At 38.9% G+C, this 26,885-nt stretch overlaps 1 protein-coding gene across 1 annotated transcript in view; it reads right to left on the bottom strand.

Annotated features, from left to right (window-relative positions):
- Positions 1-26,885, bottom strand: part of LOC148082303 (adhesion G protein-coupled receptor L3) — a 222,398-nt gene that overhangs the window by 167,724 nt on the left and 27,789 nt on the right. Inside the window, exon 3 of the mRNA XM_087789467.1 lies at positions 756-985. Coding sequence (XP_087645593.1) covers positions 756-810 — 55 coding nt within the window. The 5' untranslated portion in view covers positions 811-985. The remainder of the gene's footprint in view (positions 1-755; positions 986-26,885) is intronic.

Here is a 26,885-nt window from a genome sequence, read left to right as displayed (position 1 = left end):
GATGATGGATTCTTGACATACCGCCGTCCTTTGACCCTCATCCTATTGAGTGCGAGGCATTGGACAATTGAGCAGAGATTGTCTTTCATTAAGGCTTTAACAGCGGGTATAGACTCAAACCGATTGTACCACTTGGTATTTTCCCCTCGCCACGTAGGACGGTGGCAACGGTCCCGACATTGTAAACAAACACACTCTCGACTATCAACACTGACTTCTTTTAAATTGATTTTAAATTGTCTTTGGCTCCGAAACAGAAGGCTGTGCAGATCCGCAGTGCTTTCAGTTTACTGAGACGTGGGCAAGGAAAGACCTTGTAAATTAATCGTAAGATCTTAATAGAAGCGAAGATGAAAGTGCTATTTTTTTCTCCCTCCTTCGTCTCAATCCACCTACAATTCCCACTTTCTCAAACATGTGCCCCTAAGCCGCGGCAGAATTAATGATTCCCTGAAAGTGATACCTCGTCACTTTCTTTCCTTATTGCCAGGAGAGCGGGAGATTGAGCTAGGAAGGAAGAGAGGTGGCTCTAAATATAGAGTAAATCAGAAAGAAGAAGGGGGGGAAAAAAGTGGTGAAAAGTTTGAGAGAGTAGCTGCTAATTAGGAGAAGGACCGGCTCATCAGACACAGTGGCTTTTATCACAGTTGGCACTTGAAAAGCAAAGGATGGAAATCTAAAATGACTTTTAAACCGTGCCAGTCGCTAAATGAAAGTGTCGCAGCCACATGTTCTCATCGGGAATTCGGACTCACCCAGAGCGGCTGGTGCGAAGAGGCTGGCAAGGACTAGCAGGCGTGCGGTCCACATGGCCTCTTCCTCTTACCGCCCGCTGCTGAAGGTCCCACTTGAGTTCAGCGCTCAGTCTTTTGAAGGCCAAAGTCCAAATTGTTTTCTCGCCTTATGGCTCGTCTCCTCCCACTGTGGAACGCGGCGGGCCGGGCAGTTGCGAGCTGAGGTTCCGGGCCTTCCAGAATGTAGGGGTCTGCAAAGATGACGACAAATAAGATACATGTCAGGGAAAGGGAAAAACTGCAAAACTAGTTCAACACGTATTTATCAATTCTCATGTTCCTTTCAAGAGATGCTCCCCCACTTTAGCGACAAATGACACCCACAGAGCCGAGGAGAGGGTGTCAAGCGCCTTCTTCTTTGTGTATTTCAATGTGTGTGCATGTCAACACACCTCAGCTCAAGTTCTCGCACTTGTCAGAAAGACGTTTAGGCATGTGTTTCTCTTGTTACTGCGGTCACAAGAACTCGCTCCTGACAACATTTCTGCCTGATCTACGATGTGACAGCAACAGTATCGGCTCAACGCCGGACAGGACGTCCTTGACCTGGTGTGAACTGCGACGATGCGAGTTACATCACCAGAGAAGTTAATAAGCTACGTGTAGTTATCGGAAAATATGGATTGTGATTTACACGACATGTGACAGTGGTGAGAATAACACTTGAGATGTGTGGAGACAGACAATTTTCGGATGCCGTGTGTGAAGATTGTCGGCGCTGCATCCACAGCAAACAGGCGGATTAAGCTTTAGGTTAAATCTTCCAATTCAATTATCTTTGTTCAGAATCAAAAGAAAACTATTTCTGTTTGACTTCCATAAAAGTCATAAAATCACTATAATAAATAGTTGTGACTACTGATGGGTGGATGACGCCTCATGATACTGCATAGATTGTGTCACGATACAGTGGCTTAATTCTAAACAGCCACTAGATGGCACTCTATAATATTTGGCTCTGATCTACTTACTGAAAAAATGAAACCTGACGTCATTTTCACTGAGGGTGCCATCTAGTGGCCTTTCAAATTGTATCATGATGTATATATAAATGATATAATTTAGTGTGAACATCATTATGCCTTCACTAGCCATAATTGTACAAAGATTGCTTGACGCATCTATCCCACGGGCAGCAAGTTTTCAACCCCTTGCCCTGGAGCACCTTCATGCATGGGTGTGGACAAATAATCTCAGCTCAGTTCATTAGTCATTCCAAACTGGACTCGGCGTTGCGGGATGATGAGGGTCATTTCCAAAGGTCAGAGTATGTCGATGAAAGAACAAGACACCGGGGACACTTGAAAGTCTGCCAGCACAAGCCCACGAATCTTAGTTTGTATTCTCAATCAATACAAAGAAAGATTGTACTTATTGAGGAGCAAAAAAATGTTTCTGTCTTTGGTCAAACAGAGCCAGAAGAAGAGACACCAGCAGAAAGAAAGTATGAACACAAAGACGCTTCTAATTTATATTTAACAAGTTACAGTGTGGAAACAATCCGTGAATTGAAGCTTAAATTGATTATTGCATGTTGCTTTTTCATGTGTAGGTCAACATACAGTTGACATGATCAATAAGTGAGACATTTTTTTATGCTTATTGATCTGTTTATGTTTTTGGTGCCTGTGTCAACGCTTGTGTTTTTTTTTTATTGTGTTTACTGTACACTTTGAATCCTGGAAGAGTTAGTCAGTCGATATATGGTGTGTGTGTAGAGGCATAAATGTGACACAGGCAGTACTTTAAGATGTGCGTGAAGGATAATCACTACAGAAGAAGTTCATTCTTTATCAAGGGAAGACATTTTTTTTGCTGCAAAACATTATCATGCAACCCATTTCGGTACCATGTGGTTTGGGAACTGCGCTCAGTAGAAAGTAAAGCTAGAGAAGGGAGCGGGAGATTGAAGCACGGCCAAATGGTCTTGTATTCCAGACGGAGTCCTATGATAACTTACGGCTGTGATGTTTCAAAGGTAAACGTTGTGATGGGGATTTCACGATAACTACCTGCTATGAGTCTACCAACGTTTAGCGGGTCTAGCAGTGGCACCAGCTTCTGAAATCAGCTTTAACGAGGGGGTGGCTTCATGACTCATGCCAGTGCTGTTTGGCAGAGAAACTTCTCAGTGGATTTGTACACCCAAACAAGTTGCATCATGGGATATGGCATCTAATTGTTTTCTAGGAGCCTCTGCCTTTTTATTATAACAATAAAAAAGAAGGTAGGAAAGATAAGAGGTTAGTACTGAGCCACAAACAGTAGCTTCATATTTACAATGAAGATGTAAAAAATGACATATCTAATGGACAATGTAGATGATTTATTGTTGACATAATTCACTTAATAATTTAGTCTTTAAGACTTTACAAGTGAATAAACCTTGTACACACTTACTTACCTAGTTACTTCTGTTGTTGCACCCGTTTAACAATTAATGTACATAATGAATAAACAAGAAGTGTGTCTGAAAACACTGAGGTTTACTATAAAACTTTTAAAGCAAGATAAAAAGAGTGAGAAACGAGAGAAAGACCAACTGAAGCATCAACTGAATTTGTAAAAACTAAAAAAAACAACACGTCAATCATTGATGCATGGATGATTTCGAAAAAAAATCTCTTGCTCAAAATACAAACTTTAGACGTTGCCTTGTACCACCATCAACTGTAAAGAAAATTGCTGGTTGGAGAGCCAGTTTTTATTGAACTCGCGCCTTCCCATGTTGCACAGAAATATGTGTTTGTGGTTATTACAATTGAAGAATTAAATGTAGGTAGGTTTGTATTTGAAATTCAACTTTATAGAGATGGGCTGATGAGGTTTCATGAAATATGTACTTATGCCCAAACAAGATTCACCATTGCACTCTATAATCTGTTCCTCTAAATTATTATGGAATAAATCTCACGTTGTGGTGTGTTGTTATCTACTGAGGTATGAAAATGAAACTGTTCATGACACCTCATCAACCCATCACTAGTACTTCACTAAAGAACCATGGTGTATAATTCAACTTATTTTCATATTAAAAAAGTAAATGTAACACCTCAGCAACATGCAATAAAGACACAGCATTTATCATAGTCCACATTAGTACAAGGCCCTTCTCACTAGACAAACATGAAATGTAAAAATATAGTACAATTACTTTGATTTCCAGCTGTATTATGTCACGTATCAGTCGTGTCTGAGTAATCTTTATGAGGCGGTCTCCGAATGAAGTGCTTCGTGTACAATGAACATTAATCAAGTGCTCTTTCCGCGTACAATTTGATTGATGAACGCTCGCTCAGAAGTCTGAGATGAGCTGAGATTATTAAAAATTGCAACCATCATTTCCTTCTCTGAGTGGGATCGTCCCCCCGTCCCCCACACACCCAAACACACCCACACACACACACACACACACTCCCTGCCTGGGCCGGTGGTCACTGTTGGTGGCGGAGAATTGAGGGATCAATTTCATCATGCCTACCACTCCTCAAACGTCCAAACCATGATTTGCTAATGTAAGTTGAAAGGTGTGAAAAGCCGAAGGTAAATAGAGAGAGGGCCCCCGTCGTCCCCGCCACAGTGTGCATCCCAGGAGCTGAGAGACGTGCGCAGCAAGGCATTTACTCACACAATTGGTTTTCCATGAGGAAGCTTGACACAGCTAGCCACTGACAGGCACATAATAGCGCTAACTTTAGCCCGCACACTCGGTGAATGGTGGCCTATGATAGGCTTGTTGAGTGTGACTGATAGTTTGGGTTGTATAATGGAAGGATCGGCCCTCCCTGCCAAACACGCTGAATTCAGTCCCCCCACAATACCCATTTACCGCAAGCGGCATCACAATCCATTAGAGAGAATCACACACGATAAAAAAAGCATAATGAGAAAGTAATAAACCCATCTTGGCTCACATTCCTCCTTCTCCAGCATCCTATTTATATCCCAAAATAATTTACCCACCTGGTTCACAAAAGGTGGACACACCTAAAGACAAGCCACGCTGACACTACGCAAATGAGTTTTAAAATATAGTGTGAGTCGTGCACTTGGGTTTTGTTCACCTACAGTTTGCGTGAACTGAAGCCGATATATACAAGCAGAGAGAAATGTGTGTGTGTGTGTGTGTGCACAGCCCGGGTGTGTGACTGTGTGCATGTGTGCGGTTCCTCTCATCTGTTCTCTTCAAAACAGAAAAATAAGTGGACAGATAAGAGGAGGGAGAAGGCGTCTGAGCTCTGAGACAAATGGAATGGATGGATAAAAGTGACTCACAGATGAATAAGAAGACCCAAAATAAACGACAGAGATGGAGATGTATATACGCTATATTGGCTGATATCTGTGGTTGATGAATAGTTCTGGTGCGCAAATCAGCCTTCACTTCCACTTCGCCTGCTACACTGGCTCAAGGTGAGCATGTTACCATGGAAACCTTTAACTGTTGAACATTGCTCATTGCATGCCAGCAATTGACATGCAAGTTCCTGAGAAAAACTATTAAGACTAGTTAAGGGCTTGATTTTATTAATTGACGCCATTGTGCCGAAAACATGGAACTATTTAAAATATTCAATTTTTCTCATTTTGAACAATCGTTACTTGTGAAGTAGAACTTAACTTTTACTGATATGTAAACCATGTTATTTATTGGTAACTTTGTCAGGACGATTCACACAGAGAATCTGTGAGTGTCAAAAATGCGTCAGAGACAGTACTGGATTTTTGTACATTGTGTAATATATACAATTAGAAAAGTCAGTAAGAACAACTATAATTAATGAATAAATTAAACTGTCGATTTGAATTAGTAGGTTTAGGATTTTAAGGTATTTCAAGTGCACCTTATAGTCCGAGAAGTACGGCCCAGATTGTTTTGAAAATGCCAGAAAACACAAAATGAAACTGACACAAGAGCCTGGCTCTATGCTGTTTTGACACTAGGGGGAGCCAAAAACTAATATTTAATCTTACATATTGTTGCTTTAAGATACTAGCAATATAAGCGATCACAAACGCTCTCACAGATGCACACAAACTGGTCATAATTTGACTTTAGTTAGTTATTATAGAGTGATTTTGATGAAAACTATAAAACATTTTTGGCCCAGTAAAACATTTAACTGTGAATTAATTCTTTCTAATGAATATCTTTTGTGAAGTTTCGAGATGATGACACAGCATTTCAACTTTAGTCAGCGGCAGGTGCCGAAAATCCTTCAAGTTCTCAATCAGGTTCTTAACCACAGACTGATAAAAACAACAAGGCATAATACTTTATCTAGTGTTGTCGGCATTAGCAACTAATGAGCTGTTAAATGAATAAATGAACGAGCTCACAGCTATATCCTGTTGCTATGGCTGTCTCCGCTGCACGCCAAGAGGTCACAATATGTTAGGCTGCTTTACATACCGAGCATGGACAGCAACGCTACACACCTGAAGCGCTGAAGGCGACTCCACTCGTCTAATTAAAGCTATCGTATGTCTGGACGAGCAGCTCGTGTTCAGAGGGCATCTGCTCAGCACAACTTTTTTCTTTTGGGTTGTTTTTCCGTGAACCTGGTTTAACACAGACGGACATCTTCCCTCAGCTCAGTCAGTCGAGTGCACCTGCTTGCATGGGAAACAAGCCGTTTTGAAAAATAAGGCTACCTGGTTCCTGCCAGTAACATATGCTTGTCTTAAAGATTAAGCCATGCAAGAACGAGTACACATGGCCGGTGCCGTGGAATTCCACCGGGGCAGCCATGTGCACTGACTGCACTGCAGGAACGAATGACTTTTCACCCTGCAGTAACGAATGTGCCACATTACTAAACACCAAACAATCTGAGATGTCTTGACTGACTAGAACTAGATTCGACTTGGATTGAATGAGGGCGAATGTAGCTTCACGAAGCAGTGCACAATTTTTTGGGAGCAGTAGGTGGCGCCCTCACTGTAAAAATGATTTGCAGTTTCAATTCGGATTAGCTGTTCAAAGAAATAGATTGCTATCTGTTGGGGTATTGCAATAAGCTCTTGAAAGCTTCATCATTATTTATATCTTTTGTGACAGTGTATTATGTACCCACTTGAAAGTAAAGCTTCATGAAGCATCATCCTCTTTTTTTACAGTCCACTAAAATGGCTTAGGTTAGGTTAGGTTAGGTTAGGTAGAACTTTTTGATCCCTTAGGATGTCTCCTTCGGGAAATTGTTTTTTTCCAATTATCCACGGCAAATACAGCAATATAAAAAATAAAATCTGTGCTGTATAGTTTGTGATTTAGAGTAGCTATTTTAATAAACCCCACCATCATTTTAAGCCAACTCAACCCTCTACTGAGCTTAACAAAGGAAAACATTGCTTTATGAAGGTTCATCCACCCATGGCTGAAAAATGGGCTCTTGGCTTGTCTACAGCTATTTCAAGTGGTCTTAACATAATTTAGAACACAATTAAATGACAAGAACCAATTCTGGAATCACGTTAAATACCTACTTAATAAGACAATCAATCCACTTGTTTACTTTGGGTTGTACTGGGATATTAAGGCTGGACACAGTAGTTTATTATTATTTTATAATACCTTGCATTATATTTATTTAAAATTCATCAATCAATTTGCAGTTGTTAGTTTAACCTTAAATTAAAAGCATCAAAGAAAATCTACGCTTGTGCTGAAGACTACAAGTGTGTATTGGCAAGAATCTGGTAGGATGATAGGTATCACGATACAGGAACAACGATATGATAATTTGCGATAAAGTAATATTAAGTACTTTACTCTGGCATTGCAGAACATACAGACCACATGACTCTTCACTTTTGTAACAGCTTTCATTTGTTTTGAACCAAAATACGTCCAAACATCAGCCTGAAAAGCTGCTGGAGTCGACTTTATCCTCTCACTGTATCAATATTCTCTAACCCCTACTATAGACCTTTCTGTCCTGTGAAAGAAAATGAATTCATGCCTGCAGTTCGACAGTAAACAACCCGGTCAACGTATCAACACACTTGTACTGCTTCCGAGACAATGTATCAGGTTTTTGCTGGCACTTATGGAACATGTAAACGGAAATTTAAGATGGGTATGTTCCGGTCCAAATCTCAGTGGACTGCTGGTGAGATGGTGACTAGTAACAGACTGAACAATAGTGAGAGTAAAACAAAAAATACAGGGAATATAGCATTGTTGTTGAATTTAATATGTTGAACTCTGTTTGTATTATGCCTCAGCAGAAAGATAACTGCCAAGTAAGTTTGGATGAAGCCAGGTTGTCGAGCAGTAAAGTCCACACAGAAGTAGTGAGGCGAGTTGAAAGAAAGACTGATTGGTCAGAGCAAACATCCTGCCGCGGTGCATTCCTGTTCAAAGACAGCAGTGCCTCTCTCTTGTGGAAGCAAATTCTCCCAAGGCCAAATAAATCCCTGCTGCTCTCCAGGTGTCTGATCTTTGCCAAAACTTGATGATAAAGAGTTTGCAATAAGAATTTTAAATATGCCTTATCATTTATTCTACTTTTTCTCCAGTTACTTTTCTCCTGGAATCTATAGTGCACATGTCAGGCCTCACCTACTGGATGTAATGGGGAAGAAATATAAAAGCGAGAGGTTTTTTTTTTTTTTCTGTGATCAGTAAGGGAAAGCTTTATTTCTCAGATATCTTTTAGATGAGAGGACTTTACTGAGACAGAAGGCCTCGGTTGACCTGAGTCAGCATGCTGTAGTCAATTTGTCTTAAGAAAGATCTGATAAATCCAAAAACAATTAATCCAGAGCTGTGATAACATTTCCACTGTTTCATTTAATAGTCGGAACATGGCCCTCATGGACAGTAGAGAGCTTAAAATCGTGTTTTCCTTTGTCTTCTTTGTTGTTCCCATGTACATTCAAAACTCAAATGAATTATTTCCGACCTTTATAAGGAACATTATCAGTGGGTGATTTTCTTGATCTCCTCTTTATTACAATTCTTTTTAGGACTTTAGAGAATTCCACCAGCATCAATGAAAAGTAATTTTCTTTTTACGGTCCGAAGTTTGTCCAGTAGTGTGGTACTTGACACCGTCGCACACATTGGTCATCAAAGTCAATTAGGAGTCAGCAAAACACAGGAAGTTGTGCAGGAAGTATTGCGATAATAGGCTCAACACTATGGACAATCATGCAGTGCTATTTAAAAAAGGAAAGCCATTTAGGGATGTGCTCCCAATGCTGACTAATTTAAATGAAGTCATTAAAGACTTGGTGAGAAGTACACATTTGCAAATACAAGACATTTAATGAAGTCATTTAGCAACTTGGAAAATGAGAAGCGCAAAAGAAAGCAGGTTTGAAGTGGTTGAGCTGGTGTGATTGAAGACTACCTGCTATTCTCAGGGGGTAATAGGAAACTGTGGCTCATAAAGAGAAAGAACAGCTTAGAAAGAACCATTCGGACTCTAGCTGTGGTCAGCCTTGCCCTGAGCTCATTATTGGAATGTGTTTGGCTGCGACACATCAAGTAAACTATTTCTTAAGGTGAGGTAGCCAGAGGTCACACAGAGGGAGTGGGTGTCTGAGGAGAATAGTAGTGCGTGGACACTCAAAAGGTCCAAATAATGTTTCAAACGCACCTCATCAGACATGTCAACCCATCGCTGGCTAAAATTTGTTTCCGGAATTAAATTGACCCAATACCACAACCCACTTCACCCACTAAAGAATATACAGTAGCTTAACTCATTATTTTTGTTCTTTCTAAGATGACTACACTGCAAATATTGAAGCTTCCAAGTGCCGTGTTTTTATGCTAATGGTAAAAAGCGAAACATTCATTATTGATGAACTCTGCCCAACCAAAACTGAGGGTACAGACGCAGTTGAAATTGGGATTATAAGGGATTAAATTTGGCAAACAAGATGGAGATTTCAGGGTTTTGGCCACTGAAGGATTTTGCCTTGTTTTTCATTCAAATGCCAGACACAGCCTGAAGCTGTCATTTCCATTTAAGAGAATCATATAATGAAGTAAAAACATGAGTGTACAACATTGTATTTGATTTTTGATTTTTCTGGATCTCCTTTCCCCATGACAGTGCTAATATTTACTGCACTAAATTGTGTTTATTTTTAATAAAGAGAACAAAAATGTAATGTATTGATGTTCAGTTTAAATCACATCATTGGAAGTTACACGTTAAATATTTGACAAACCAAAACACAGTATAACCCAGGCTGGCAAGATAAATATTATATGTGATAGACATTACCGGTTCATACTTCATATTTATATCCCAATATGCCCACTGGAAGGACATTTTCCATCTGGACAATGATCATACCAAGAATTTCTAAACGGGTTTTGATAGAATAAGCTTGCCAATGCTTAAAAAATGAAATAGGAAACGGAGAGTAAATGTGCCTAGAAGGATAGATTTATGTTTGTCTAATTAACAGATGATTCCAAACTCCCAGCATCTGAGCTGTCTCCAAAAATCTGTTCCCATCTTGTATTCGTAAGTCTCCATCAGATTTGATGGATGTTTCCCAGGCTGAAATTGAAAAATGAGAAATGACTTCGAGCCAAGCGGGAGAGTAATATTCGTGTGAACTTAAGGGGCATGTTTGCACTCATTTGTATATTTGAATAAACTAGAATCGATAAACTAGTCGTTTTCTGGGATGGTTACATCACTGGAGCCATTTCAATTTAGTTTTATGTTTTGCTATGAATCAAACTGAAAAACATTTCTGACAGTTGACAATTTTAGTGGTACTTCTTTATTGTTGTTGATGTATTTATTCTCCCTCAAAGAAACATATATTCATGATTAAGTACCTTAATATAATAATGTTTTGACCCCGAATCGTTTTGATTTATATCCCAACTATTCAATTAAAATACACAATAAATAACACTTGTAAATGATGTGATGTAAATATGATACAGAGTGAACAAGTGTAGTGTATGATGAGGCTCACACTTCTTTCTTTTTTGACAGCATTCTTAAGAGCGCTCCAAAGAATATTTTAGCAAGGGTTATTTATTCATGTATATTTTAACTAGCCGTTTTACTGCAGTGTTACAGACCCTGTTAAAAAAAAAAATTTTGATGCAGCTCTGTTAAGATGTGCTCTATAGTCAATAAATTATGGTAGATGTTGTCTTCATCCTTCTTTTGGCTCGAGTATATTATGTGACTCCCCATGTAATTACATTGCTGGCTGAACCCTTAAAATGGGATTAAGGAAGAGAGGAATGTGTCGCTCATACTCAGATAAAATATAGGTGATTTCAAATGCAAATATATTTTAATTGGATTAAAAACGACGAAATGGGATTCTGAATTTTTAGTTTTTCATTAAAAATCGAAACCATTGAGTCTCTTTTTGTGAATCTGAACGACGTCAGCCACTGAATATGTATTTCTGGAAGCCAGTGAAGTCACCTTGAAGATTGGCTACCGGGTCACCTTGACCCAGAGCTAGCACACAGGTTAACTGCCCAATCATTCAAAACCACAGCGCTCCTGCTTCTGATACACGACACGAGGTGATGACAAGTGAGGCTTTGCTCCTGTTTACTTGTGTCTATAGTGTGATGGAAAAGCCGGCTGGAATTAATTCCAGTATTGGCTGCTCCTTATCAACATACAAATGACATCTGTTCTGACCTCACACGCTGCTCAGAGATAGACACTTGCTGCACCAAGCTTAAGCCCAGCCAGCATTATTCAGATCTGTGAAATTAGACAAAAGGATGGTCCCGGGAGGATTATTTTATTCTATGAGTCTTGTACACAAATTGGATTCTAGAAAACATGTTTTGATGAGGATTTAGCCACTCACTAATGCAATAATAAGACGAGAATAACACAAGTCAAATCCAGGACACCGACTTAATTAGCAGGATTGTCCATAAAAAGCGTAGATTTCATTGACATTTATGTTCACTGCGTTTCACAGGATGGAAATAAAATGTTCTTTTATTGGTTTCCAATAAAAAAAAACGGAACAAAATTCATGACACAAGCTTTAAAATACTAATACTATGTCACCTTAAATGATTTCAAGTGAAGCAAAGTTATGGGTGTGTGTCCTTGTTTTAGGATTCCACTCGACGTCTCTCTCAAGTACACTTGAACAGCCACCACTTGTTTATTTAGGATCCATGATTTGCACACAGTTACAGAATATAATAAAGGTCATTTATGGCCAATGCAGCAGTTCATCTTTAGAAAATCAATATGAGATTTGATAAGATTAGTCTGTCTTGCTTCTTGCCAAAAGTGTGTAATATAAGTGCATGACAACGTGCTAGAGTCAAAGTGTGTTTTCTTGACAAGCAGCACTTCATGTCTCATCAAGAACACGACCTGCACAGATATTAAAACAAGGACTGACACTGGAAATTAAATCAGGGTTTTGTTTCAAAGCACTGGAGACATGTGTGTGGCTTTTTCTAATAAAGTAGCATCACTTTAAGGACAAGGCGTGAAAGATGTGACATAAAAGCAATAACATGATCAACAGATTCCGATCTTGACTACCTATTCGAGGAATGATATTTAACATTCTCGTATTGTGCCAATACATTCCTGTGTTGCCGTTACAAGAACTGCGAGTGTAGTTCGCAGTACTATTGAATACATAAAGATTATGCTCAGCAGTAAAGTGACAGTGACAATAATCAAACGGATGACAGAATTGAGCTGGATGTTTCCGAAAAACCTTGTCTGGTAATAGATAGATTCAGATCGTCAAATGTATAATCCCAAGGGCTTGTGATTTATTATCATAAGGATCCCGGCATCCCGACTTCATTGAAAGAGTTCCAAACATCTGTTAAAGGGTGCAGCAGGAGACAGATTTGATTTATTATGATGTGAAAGTCACTAAAAAATACAGTTTAGCATTCAGGCTCTTTCATCACTGCCCGGACAACTTGTCAGCAGCATAAATCCTGCACTTCAAACAAGGAGTTAAGAGTTAGGAGGATATCAGACATGAAGTATATTCATGACCAAGAATGATTTTTTCTTTACATTGATTTATTTCGCTTTTTGCCCCGGAGGTCAGTATGAAGGGAAATTTGGTGCGTGGATTGATGTAAAATGTAAAACCAATGCATTAATGAGAAAAAGATGTAGTCCATTTTTTCATCCAATTTCCTAAAAATGTTTTGGATATCCACTATATCACAGGGAAAAGAGAAGAAAAGAATGTACAACATTCCATCTTTAGAACCGCTGGTTTGCTAAGAATAACTGGTTGGTGATCCATAAAGATTCGTCTTCATCAATTAAATAAAGTTAATCCATCTGTTTATTTAAGCATGTGTTTATCAGGCGTTAAATTATCCAGCACCAGAACACATCAGCACTAGGGATTCGATAAAGTAGCTTCTTGTAGCTCCAGAAACATTAACTGCTTGTGCCGATTTCTGCATAAAAGCATCCGTCCTCTGGACGGTATCTCACATTGGGGGAGCAGAAGGCTGGGCCAAAATCTGCCTCTTCTGGGGGATTCAAGTCTGGAACCAAGGCCCAGTTGGCTTGTATTCACATCTCAGAAATTTCAGCAAAATTGACTTTGTCCCATGACACACATCTGTAATGTGGAAGAACCCATAGAAAATGTGAAACCATGAAGCGTAGGGATTGAATGCATACCATTTTTGAAACGATAAATACCTATTTTAAAATGTGTTTAACTTCACTTCTCTCCAGAGATGATCAAATTGTCATCATGCAGGTTTATATAATTCGTGCAACATTGTTTCTCCCACATTCTTCCTGTAAAAGGCGTTGTCCCTTAAACATTCGTTAATCAGCACTTGAAGAACAAAATAAAATACAAGGTAATACTGGTCAAATCATCCTTGTCAAATCCACAACACAATAGATGTTATTCTAGTCTATCACGCTATGTTTTCACTAAGTTACTTACAAGTTTAATGCAATGTTCTATCAGTAACATTTGCACATACCAGGAGCATACGCCGCCATCTCCAAAAAGAGAATTATTAAAAATGGAACGAACAAAGTTAATATTTAACCTAGAAGTGTATATGTTTTTCACACTGGATAAAAGATGCTTTTAAAATAATATTTTGGATACAAATCCAATATACATGATTTACTATCCATTTTTTAGTGGCATTATAAAAGCCTGATCTCGAGCTAAAGCAGCCTTTTCTATCTTTTCAGGTGTTTTGTAAATGTGGTCAGCATGTATTCATCGAGACACACAGCAGCTGTTATATATTCTTTGTGTTTATATTCATATTCTTTTCAGTTTTTGTGCTGGTTTTATTTTCGGGGCCGAAGTCCACGTCTTTAGCTAAAAGCGTACGAAGAAGGCCGGTTTTTCAAAAATTGATGATAGTCTTAAATAAATTATGCAAACCTTTGTCCTTGTGCCAAGCCGTGCATCTAGTGAATAATAATCAGCTCGGGGACCGAGGGATATGAGTATTTGGAATATAAAAGCAGCATCTGTGACCAACAAAAGACAAGAACATCTTAATAGAAGCCACTATTATGGCAGTGCTTGCTTTGGTTCGCACTGAACTTTCAATCATGTACGTGCTTTAATATTTAATGAAGGAAATCTGGAGGGGTGGTAGTCTCTGTCAGCAAGATACATGCTGACCTTGGACATCTATGAAAGCCGTCTGTCGGATTAGTGTCTGGTCATTCTGAGTGTTGTTTATTTGGGACAGATTGTCAAAACAGATAGTGAAACACTTCATAAACACTGCTGCTGACGTTGAGAGAAAGGGTAGTAGAGTATGACTTGGTCAGACCCAGACTTCTATATCCCTCGATTACGTCTATCTCGTCAACTACTAAAAATAATGACTCATTGTCGTAGACCAACACCTCTCCATGGCTGCAAATACGTCTTGCAAGATTATGCTGCAAATGTTAGAAGGATTATCCCTCTTCTAACCCCTGAGGGCCAGAAGGCTCTCTCACAATCACTCCAGACGCTTATATTGAGTTCAACAGTGCTGCCTTTACCGGCTCCCCCCTCCAGACTTTGGTATTTGCCTTCCTGTCCACTAATGCATTGAACAGGTTGACTCTTGTACCCTTCAAGGTTTGTTTTTGCATGGTTATAACTAGCTCAATATTAAGGAGGAAAAGACTATTAAATATAGGCAATACATATTCAATTGCTTTTCTATGAGTTATGATGAACGTGTCGAGCAAACAGGAAGTAGACCACTGTGCCAACTATGTAACATGTGGCTGGTTAACTGGCTTTAGAATATTATTTTATTTTTATTTATTTTTCATCATAATTAATTTATACATTAATCATTATTGCTTTTTTGGGCAATTGTTTATTGTAGTAACATTTTAAGTTACCTTATTAAACGGAGGTTTGTTAATATTCTGGTAATTGTAATTTTTTATTGCTTTAATTATTTTTTTAATGTAAATCTGGAAATATTTAAAATGATTGGTATAACAATAGCCATTGTTTAAACGAGCCACAAACAAAAAGCTTTTCAATCCAACATGTATATATATATATATATATTCCCAGAGTTGCCTTTGTTTTAACATTCTTGGCTGCTCACCAGGTTTTGGAAGACGTTCCCCCGCCGACCATCGCATCGAGTACCAAATGCATTAATTATCTCATTAGAATGCATCTTTCGTGTGCAGCATTTTGCTTGTTTTCATTGTTGGAATTCCACTGCCAATCTGTTTCATTACATAATTGGCAGCTTGATTGATTTATGGAAATACCTTCGCGGCGATGACATTTGTCAGGCGGCTGTATCAATAGCCGGTGTGACGGCCGCGCTGACCGCTCCACCACCCCGATGGATCACAGGAACAACACAGCGGAAGACGTGAAGAAAGACCAGCATAGAATGGAGATGTTCGAGAAAAAAAACATCTAATATGTAGATGTTCAACTTCAGTTGTCTCTCTCTCACACACACACACACACACAATGGAAAAGCACTCATTTAAACCACCAAACACTCACAGTTGCATCTGCTCCTCGGTGAGGCTGTTGGAACCTGTCACATGCCTGGCAGGTTCTCTTACTTGCGCAGATGGCGTTGCACAATTAGGCCCGCTAAATCTCTCAATCAATCTCCTGTGCACCATACGAGGAACCCCAGACTTGTCCTTTATGTTCAATTAAAGCGTGGGTCCACTTTGCATTCCACTGCAGCCATCACACACAGGTTTGGGTGTTTTTTTTTTCTTTCTCTCCTGTCCAACCCATTTCCAACATGAAGCTTCATATGAATAGGTGTAGCTCGATTCACTGCTTTTCGTTCGCCACCTGCTATACGTGATGTGCATAATTTGATTAAAGCCGGCTTCAGTGGTAAGTGGTGCCAGCAGTGAGTTATATCAAGATGACGAATAATCTGAATGTTATATGTTCGTTTATATAGGCAGCCATGGTTACACGTGTGAGGTAGATTGTCAGGCTCGGAATCAGGAAGACTAATGTTTTAATCTCTACGTATTGCTCTCTACCAATCTCACAAACTCTTGTTAATGTAAAAGAAAAATGTAAAAGCTATTCCTATGAGAATAAAACTACTAAGATGTCCTACCTGGCCTGCAAGATGTGAAGAAGAAAAACAACTTCACTTCACTCACACCCAATTATTGTGAAGAGATTGTTTTCATTGCAAAAAACATGAGCAGAAGATACATCTGTGCTGGTCCTGTGATTTTAATACAAAATAGTGGGAAGGTGACCTTGTTTACTTGACACCAGTGAATGTCATCTGGGATTAAAAAAACACTGAAAAGACTGAGACGAGATACATCCTGTAATAACCCAAAGGATGGTGTTTTTGATTAGATAACTGCACAAACAACATCCCTGACAGACAAAACATGAGTCAATTGTTTTGGAATGGCGTGGCAGGTATAAAGAGACTATGGTTGTTTTTCTTTCTTCTAAAATCTGTGTTTAAATCAGCGTTCTCTGCATGTCGATTTAATCGCTCGACGCATATGAAGACACTTGTTTCCTCTGCTAGGATCATAAAACATATCCTCTCCCTGAGAAAAAAAGCCAAACGCCTCCCTCAAATATGGGCCCGTTGCCTCCACCTGTGCTGAGAAGATGATTCACCGGGCCTGCCAGACAGCACCCAGGGACGGCGTGTACCGGGCCGTGCTCGATGCCAGAGCAGACAGACAGAGCGAGTAAACAACAACACCTTGTGCACTGTGACCTATGATACAAGGAAGCAGCGACGGCTCCATTTGTTTTGGGGGAATATTTGAGAGTTGGTTATTAAGTGAAGCTTTAACTAGACAAGTGGAGGTTTCATACCATAGCTGTAAGTCTCCATACATATAAGAAAACTGGTTGTTGGCATATATTGATTTGACTGAGCTCTGATTAAATATGTTCAGAAAAAAAGAAAAAATCAATTTGCTTCACAATCAATTCAGGCACATTTTCATTGAACCTACTATCTGAAAGGCAGACTACAGAAGCTGACTTTAGCAGCAGATTTCATAAGAAGCAAGTATACATTTCCTTTTATCAAGTGTCCTTCAGCTATTTAAATACATATTACACTGTGTTGATTTTAAAAGCAGACAAATGCGGTTTCCCCTTCAGCAAACGACCCCTTCTAGACTTCTTTATGAGTTCCACGCTTTTATTCTTTGGCATTAAATAAACCCAGAGAATTTCCTTATGATTGCATAAGATTCAGGTGAGCAAGTCTGGTTAGTATATAGTAGAAGTCACATCTAGAAGGTGAATTCCAATTATGAAACCTGGCAAGACATTGCTTCTTCATTAGAATCCTGTTGGAAATCAACTAAAATTGGATAACGCGAGATCCAAGGTATGATATGGACAATATCTGGCTAGAAAGTGTATCTATAAAGGTAATATAAGACTGGGTTTTATGTAATAATGTAATGTTAATGACCCATCTAAAACATGCATACATACACCAATATTCTGTCAATTCAAAGTGTGTTTAAATAAAGCACAGATTAATTGGCTCTTGAATTTTTCACTGAAAAAATTAACCACGACCGCACACACCGAAAGGTAGCAGTTAATAAAAAGTATAGTATTTCTGAACATTTTAACAACATCTCTAACCTCTAATGAATCTTTGCACCCATAGATATTTTCTAATGTGAAATATATATATATATATATATATATATACATTGTTATATCTAGCAATGTATCCTTGTAAGTTGAATGGTAATGCATCTTAAAAGGCACTTTTACCAGAGTAGTATTTTGGTTGTCAACTGAGTAATTTGCATGTGTAGTACTTCTTTCTCCTCTGTTTTATTTCCTCAGGCAGTATATTAGGATTTTTGACACTGAAAGACAATCAGCACTGATATATTAAAATTAAACAAATTTCTAAATATTAAAAAAAACAACAACATTAGAATGTTCCAGAATAGTATTTTGAATTCAGTGGAAAGTTGTGTGAAATACTAGAGTTATCCACAAACTGACTCAATCCCCAAACTGACGCCTTTAAGCTCTAAACAGATTCTGATGGTGAAGTATGGTTTTCTGTTTGTTTGTTTTTCGAAAATGCCAATAGAACTGAAATCTCCTGTGGAAGTCAAGCATGTAAATAACCAGAATGCTTCAAAAACACCAGATTGTTTGAGCATTTCACAAAACAAGTTAAAATAAAGACAAAGAATGCCAAGCATGTTTCCTATTTTATTGCAATTTTGCTTCTTTAAATAATGAGAAGATGGAAGAAAAGAACTTGTAGAACTTGTGAACTGTGTAGAATCAAGAGCCTCTTGCTTGTTCAGCCGTCAGGACATGATTTACTCAGTGCATGGACGTGTCAGTTAGGAATGAAGAGCGAGCAAATCCAACAAATGAATAATTCCTGACTTCATTGCTTATCTAAACTGGAAACGACATACCTGTGTGGAGAGTGTTTTCTACACAACTGCAGAGATTAGTAATGTGTACACTGTCCACATGCGTATCGGGAATTACTGACACTGGTGGAGAACAAAAAAGGCGCCGGGATGACTAAATGTCTATGTTTGCTCTGGAGAGCTCAGACGTGCCCTCCACGCTACAACGTAGGCCACCTGCAGTCTGAGGTATGGCTTTCTAAAGGGAATTAGAGGATTCTGATGAATGAACAACGCAGACATGAGTAACCTGCTCCAATATTCTGCTTATCTACCAGCTTATGTTCCACAAAGGAGGCAGATAAGCCAAGGCATGTCAGAAGCAGCAGCGTATCCTGGAATGAGTGGACGTGAGGCCGGGGGGACTTAAGGGTTGAGGGAACATGAGGAGGTCAGGAGCTACACTGGTGCGGTCACTTGCAACCCTCAATGAATCTCTGTTGGACTGTTAACCATTGACCAGAAACACTCATACCTCAGCATCAATCTCATTCTCCTCCACACAAAAGAAGGAAATTGACCTAATTTTGGTATGTTTGCATGTCTTTAGTGTCTTGCTGAGAGAGCTCAACCTTGTCAACACGCCGAGCTAAACTTGACTTTGACATTCTTTTAGCGCGACACACCTGGAGGCGAGAAAACGTCTTCAATGTTTATTGACCGTATTTGATATTTGAATTGCATATAGAAACCAAATAAGATGGCGTTGACTCTAGTTCTGAATGTAAATAGAGTATATACACATTTACACTCTTGCTATAAAATGATATAGATTTGAATTGGTGTGTATTAAATATATTTTACAAGTTGTCTGCGTAAAAGAAAACTGTTTTTTAATGAGTCATTGATTCTTTGTCCTCCAGTAAATTTCAAATCACCTTCAACCATAACAAGACTATAGAGCACATCTGAATAAAAAGCACCCAAATTAAAACAAATAAATCGAAATAAATAAAATGTATAAAAAACGAAATTGGACAGAAACTGTACAGGCCACTTCTGTTGTTGTAACTTAAGGATTTATCATACTTTTGTGTTCCTGATACCAAAACTTGTAGCTACAAGCTTCAACCTATACGATGCAATATCAGCGTTAAAATATTAATTTTATTGCCATAACGCTTGTCATGCTTTGAAAAAGACGCAAAGAGGACTAAAAATGAAATGAAATGAAAATAAAGTTGGACTGTAAACTTTGTTTACCATACAACCTGCAAAAAACGTGTCACAATATACTATAAACACAGTGCCATTTTTGTAAAGAACATAAACAACCCTGCAAGCGTCAAGCTCTTAAAGTGAACACAAAAGCAACCACTAACACGTGACATTAGCACAAACAAAGGTCTACATTGCCTACATCTGCCCTGACGTTTTTTAATGATACCCGATACAACTTTAAGAGGCTGGATCGAAACCGGTACCAGGATCGGATCGGTATATCACTAGTTGTAACATGAGATATTAACACAGAAATATTATTTTAAAAAGGTACAACCGTTATTTTAACAAGGAGGTAACATAGCTTTAAAAAACTCCCAGAAAGGTCATTGTTACGGTAAACATTACTCCAGCAATGAATTCTGAAAAAATAACACCAGATAATGCTTTTTTTTAAAAAAAACATAAAGACGGTGATTACAGTGTCTAGCTCAAAACCAAAAACATCTTTCAGAGACAAAGGGTAAAGTTCTTTGGTGTTCCGTCAATAGTGACGTTAATCATCAGCACCTCCTTCTATTCATTGATTAAACCATCCATCACCGAAACTCAACAAGACATTATTTCTAATTAAAATCTCAGTAATAAATATGGCTCTTTAATGCCAGGCAGGAGCTGTAAATAAAAACTCCTGGGAGGAACGGATCGAGGCCGCGGAGTCCGGTGGTTTAGAGCCACAGTAAAACAGACAGACAAGGCACAATGGCCCCTTTGGGAGGACGGAGGAGGAGGGGCGACCATGCAGGTAAACAGATGCAAATCAATGGTATTCTGATGACGGCGGCTTTCTTGATGAGGAGCCAGAAACTATGCTGATGACAAATTGTAGAAAAACACGTCAAGAATAACTTGTGAAATCATCATAGGTCAGACAAGCCATCTAGCACTGCCGAAGTTTAAACAAGGCGGACACCGACAGTGCCCTTTGCTTACATTTATTTTGATATGGCATCAAAAATAGGCATCTACAGAAACTGCATCTTAAAGTCCTCGGAATTTATCATTTCAATTAAAGGGGGCTGGAGTAAAAGTAAAAAGGTAGATTGGTGACGTTAAATGAAGAACACATTTTTAATATGGAAAAAGATTTGTATCAAAATTAAGGATTTATAAATGTTATGCATTGAACTGTTTCATTGTAAGTGTGAAACGACCCAAATGTGACCTAAAGGCCTCACGCCACTGCAGAGAAGTTGCTATAACCGTGGCAAGTGTCACACACTCGTACCGACTGTCGCACACATCAGGTCTGACAACATGTGATTACCTCGGCATGCACACCGGTCGGCGGCGTCGGCAGCAGCTCCCGACAGCCAGTGGCAGAATAACTGGTGTTTGTTTTGACAACCACAAAAGGAAGTTGGAGGGACTAGCCAATGTAGGGGGGATGGGGGAGCTTCTGTATAGCGTTTGCGTCTGAGGCTGATATTGCCTTTTCATTTGCCAAACGGAGAGCAGCTGCTACCACACGAAGCACTGTGACGAGGTAATGATGGAACCGGCCGAGGAATCATATTTGGTTCACTCATTGCCAGGCAGCTTTTCTTGCCTAAATTAAGATATTGGCGCTGGTCTTGGAGACAGATCGAGAGATTTGCCCTCACAGGGAAAGCCGGAACTAATGAGATGTGCTAAGAAGCACAAGATGGAGTGATCCTCTATAAAAAGAACGGCGTTCTTGCATCCCACTCTCCCTCGATGGCGGAAGAGAAACATGCATGGAAGTATATCAGTATCATCAGAACAGAGTTTTATATGTTTAAATGTATTTATTTTTAATTGAAGTCCTTTTTATTTTTCATGATTAAATGAATTCATTTATAAATCTAAAATACATTTTCTCAATTCAATATATTTTGATTCTTTGCCTTTTAAATTCAATATAAAAATTGTTGAACCATTTAATCTATTTTGAAAATATTTAACATTTTATTTAATCAATCAAATGTATTCAATTAAATTATTCAATTAAAAGAAATTCAACCTTTCTATATAAAATGTGTGAATTATTCAAATAAATAATTAAAATGAATAAAATCTTTTAATTAAAAAAAAGTTTAAAAAAATGCAATTGTTAAATTTAACCACTAATATTTGAATGGCACTGATATACTTCTATAAACGTGGCTGCTCCGTGAAAGACTCCCCGTGTCCCACAGACCTGATGGAAGCCACACACCTCGCCAGAGCTACAGGGCAATTCAAAGAAGTTTAAAGTTGCACCCAAAAATAAAAGAATAAAACCGTGACTGCTTTTCTTGACTTGATGCATCTGAACAGATTCCACTGACTCCAGTATCCACTTACCATATCTAACACAGCGCCCGTGAGCATCGGTGGCTTTCGAATTAGGGCCTCGGCTACTGTGGACTCTTCTGTCATGTCAGACATATCGGTGTAGCCCCCGAGGTGCACGCCGAGTTTGAATCTAATCGTCATAAACAGATTGTCCTGTTCGTTTACATTAGCATAAATGGTCAGAGCCAGAAGACGGAGAATGCGAGGTGGCAGTGTGGTAGTGGAAAGGGAGTGAGAGGAAGCTCGCTGTGCTGCGGAGAGAGTTCACTGTCAAGGGTGTTGTTTTATTAAGATGCCAGAAACTGTCAGGGCAGGTACCAGGAGAACAGCCAGCACACAAAAGGACATTTGCACTCCAAACTACTCCACTCTACTACCAAACAGCCTCTTGAAATGAAAATATATATAATTGGATCAGTTGTGGCTCCTTTTCATGTGAATAAAAATGCCATAATTTATAACATTCTATCAGGCATTTACAATATATTGAATTGCTTTGCCTCATAACAGGCAGTTTCCTGTTACCTTTAATCAAGTTATCCAAACACGACCCATTTAATCCTCATTGTGGCATGAATGCAGTACTTTACTAAAGAGCCTGAAGGCTCTGTGACACAATATCCATATTATATATTACAAAGTTGGCTTGTTGAATCAGAACGCTAAATAATTTAAACACTATTTAGAAGTTTAGAACAAGGACTACTTTTATCTGATTCATTTTTTTTTGTTAAATATACACACACTGCATGATATCTAGATGTTCCAATCCCTCCTGTGAACACATAAGCCTGTTCTTTTTCACAATATACGTCTTTATGTTCGAACGTGAAGCTCGGAGAACAGGGGGAGTTGTCAACAATCATGTGTACTCTGAAGCCACCATTTCACTGCAGACAGTGAGGAGGAGATGATGCCATACTGAAATAGTTTCATTTGAAAGTTTACTACAAACTGGTCTTACAACCAAAGCTACAATTTAAACAAAAGGAGTAGATGAAGAAGTTGAACTACTTATTACTATCACAAAACTATCAAGAAATAACACAAATGTTTACTGATATTGCTTAAATTTTCTCTTTATCAGTCATTTTTCTTTATACCTTTGGAAACAGCCATTACATCATAAAACCGCACCAGCATTTGCCCACTTAAGGAAGTGGAACGTCGCTATTATCTGCATCCAGATTCAAAGTGGTACATTTTTTTTCTGACACATAATTAAAACCCAGTAGTTATCCTTTTTCTAACCATGTCTTGTTAGAATGTCTTGTTATAAACTCATTAAAAGTTACAGCTTAAAGCAAAGAACAGTCAGTTAAACCAAGATGAAAAATTGTTTTGTGATCTCACACCCGATGAAGACCTCAGCCTCTGAATATAGAAGCATGACTCAGCCTTACTCAGAAATGATTTTTTGATGAAATCGAAGAAGAAATCTTGAGTTGCCAGAACCAAAAAGGCCGTAATGATGCTAGAGCACAAGCTCATGCTCGTCTTAAGTGAAAGGAAAGTTAAACAAAGGGTCAACAAATGAGCTGAAATGTGCATGAAATGCTTGTTTGGTGTTGGTCTTGTTTACAGGGTTTCTGATGGTCTGTCTGGTGTATGTGAGCCAGTGGTTGCCTTGGTTGCAAATGAACTAAGTCAACTATCTCTGGACGGGATTCAAATTTGAACAACACTGCTGACACTAGCTAAACAGATTTCTCTCTTCCATTCAAATGGCCGGTTTTGCATAATAGCCAGGAAACTAAGAAAACAAACAGTTGAACTCTAAGATAACAAAGGCTCAATCTACGTGTGTGGAGATCAACACGGGGCATTAAGCACACTTCGTAATGTGGGCAACCAAGGAGTGTATGCAAAGAAGCCGACAGGATCCATTAGCACCTGGTATTTAAATGTGTATTTGCAAATGTATCAAGGAAAAACCACATTGATCACATTTCCCATGAACGTTAATGTGGTTGCACACCAATTGACGAAGTTCTTTGGACCCTTTTCTACAGCTTAGGGTAAACCTTCACGCTTAATACAAATGTGCCTCTTGAAAATAAATGTGAAGAAAATGCTTCCTGATTCAGAACTGAGTTTTTCCTTTAAATTTTAAACCAGAGGCTGCCCTTTTATACATGCTTTTACTAATAGCCCAAATAAATGTATCGTTAGGCAGAATCAATCTATTCCAACTACTCATCTTGTTTAATCCAATGGGCCGTCATGACTTGCATTTTATGCAAGGCAGGCATATTACGCGTAAGTTATATAGAGTCATGCAGCAACGAAAATCACATCTTGTTGTAATCCTGCCATTAGAACTTACTGTTCTATATGATGTGGAGAGAAATATGTGATTATATTTATCTACTTGAATTCAAGAGAACAGTCATAGCAAGTAGGTTGCTGGTTTGCTTCCAGGATCAGAGGGAGGCATTTGTATGTTCTCCCCGTGTTGCACCGGTTTACTCCGGCCACTCCAGTTTCCTCCCACAGTCCAAAAACATTCAGATGTTGATTGGGAACGCCGGAGAACTCCGTAGGTATGAGTATGTGTGAATTGTTGTATGTCTTTATGTAAATGGGGTCCTGTCCAGGGTGTCCCCAGCCTTTCACCCAAAGAAAATAGCATAGGCTACAGCCCTCTCTCAACCCACGTAAGGGAATAAGCGGCAGAAAATGAATGATGAAGTTAAGCTAGCGCTGCATTTTGCAAGCATTGTTGAACTAATGGCAAGACTATTAAAACCTATTATTAACGTATTACTGCTGAAATTTTCCCTCACCTCTTCTCCAAGTCGCTGAATAGGCTTTCATCCAAACCTGAATAAGGTAAAATATATATTGAATGAATTGAATAAAGAGATAGTAAAGTATGAACATGTGTGTTATTGGTCGCTAAGGATGGTAGTTTGCTAAGGTAAATGTGCAAACCTTCAAATGACGGTGAAACTTACCGTCTACACAAGAAAGGTGGTAATAGAACTCTGAGCGACCGTTAAAAACATGTTTCTATTTTAAGTAAAGGCTCATCTTATGAAACCTGGCTGTTATCCAATATTGAAATACACTAATCTATAACGTTAAAGGTCACCATTTTCAGGTGTCAGGAGGCTAACCAAGGCCAGAAACTAACATCAATGTATCGTTGATTGTACACAAGCTGGATTCACCTGGTGGTCCCTCAGCATCCCTACAGTGTAGGCCCCCATAGACCCCGCTGTCTCATTGTTATTCAAATGACAAACTGAGGCATTTTCACCTCGAGACCACTGCTCCTGCGTCAGCAATATTAACATGCTTGCTTTTATTGCTTTCTGTAAAATAATGCCCTGGCGGAGAACATGGGATAATCCTGGAACAAGCGAAAACGAGAAACGCGTCTCAATTAATCTCTTGAAATCCTCTACGCAATCAATTTTTCATGAAGGAGGATACGAGCCCCTGCAGCCCCGTCAAAGGAGGTGATGTGACACATTGGCCAGCAGTGGTGCTTTTTATGTCTTGTTCTTGTTACGATGAAAATAAAATCGCATTAAAGCCAGTGATGCAAACGCAAACAATGGTTGCCTGATACAATATGCATTTCCCTCAGGACACTTGAAAGTGTCTAAAGGTGTGCGAGGGAAAAGGTGCTACGTGGATGTATGAGAGAAACAGGAATGTCATGAAGCTGTGTGTGAGCGGAGGGAAGTGTCGACACGTTTCTCACATAGCCCACGAATCCTCTCGCAAAAACCACCCGAGTGAAATGCTCGCGTGGTTCACCACAGGGGCGGAGAGTCTTGTGGCTCCATTAAAATGAAGGATATGGTAACCTTACAATACCTTTTGGAATCATATGACCTGTGAATTTTCTTGGTAATTTATTCACACCACATTTTCCAGATTCTTTTTGTCAGCAAGAACAGGGTGTGCTGAAGTCCCTCGAAAGTTCAAAAATAAAAAACATATTAAATATACAGTATACATTTGTAGTTGACAAAATGAAGTGACTTCTGAATGTGGGTCAAGCTTTGAAGCCCCTCTTTGAAACAGAGGAAGCAGACTAGACTTTAGACTTTGGACTCTCTTTATTGTCATTGCACAGAAGAAGACAGCAGTGAAATCTAAAAACGAAATTACGTTGCTTGGCAACCGTTTAAAAAACACAGCATAGGGTGATTGTATAAATTTAAAAATTAATAAGTTATAAATAGTGGGATATAATATAAACAGAGTTTTAAATATTGCATATAATGCATGTATATAAAAGTTTAAATATAAATAAGTAAAAAAGAGTGCAATATATATATACTACTTATATGCAGAAGAGAATCTAAAGCTACTCATACCAAGTCACTTTTGGTATGAGGAGTGATGGGGATGTGGTTCATACGTTGTTTAGAATAGGAAATAAAGGTTGTCCATTAGAAAAGTTTGAAAGTACACAGAGAAGGGATGTGTGAAACAGGTCCAGATATACACTGGCTCAGGCAGCTGCGTCCCAGAATCACATTTGTTCTGCCCTCCTACCAAGCAAGGGACCAGAATAAAAGAAAAAAAAAAAACGATGACAAAAATAAAAAACAGAAAAGCTACAAATATTAGACTATAGGGCAGGTTAGTAACAGTAGATGAAGTACCATGAAGAAGTGCCAGGAACTACTTCCTTTAGTACAACTACTACACAATC

This window comes from Callionymus lyra, chromosome 4 (assembly GCF_982586985.1).
Source record: "Callionymus lyra chromosome 4, fCalLyr1.hap1.1, whole genome shotgun sequence".
NCBI classification, from domain to species: Eukaryota; Metazoa; Chordata; class Actinopteri; order Syngnathiformes; family Callionymidae; genus Callionymus; species Callionymus lyra.
Note: the sequence above shows the minus strand (reverse complement) of the source record. Positions and strands in the feature narration are given on the sequence as shown.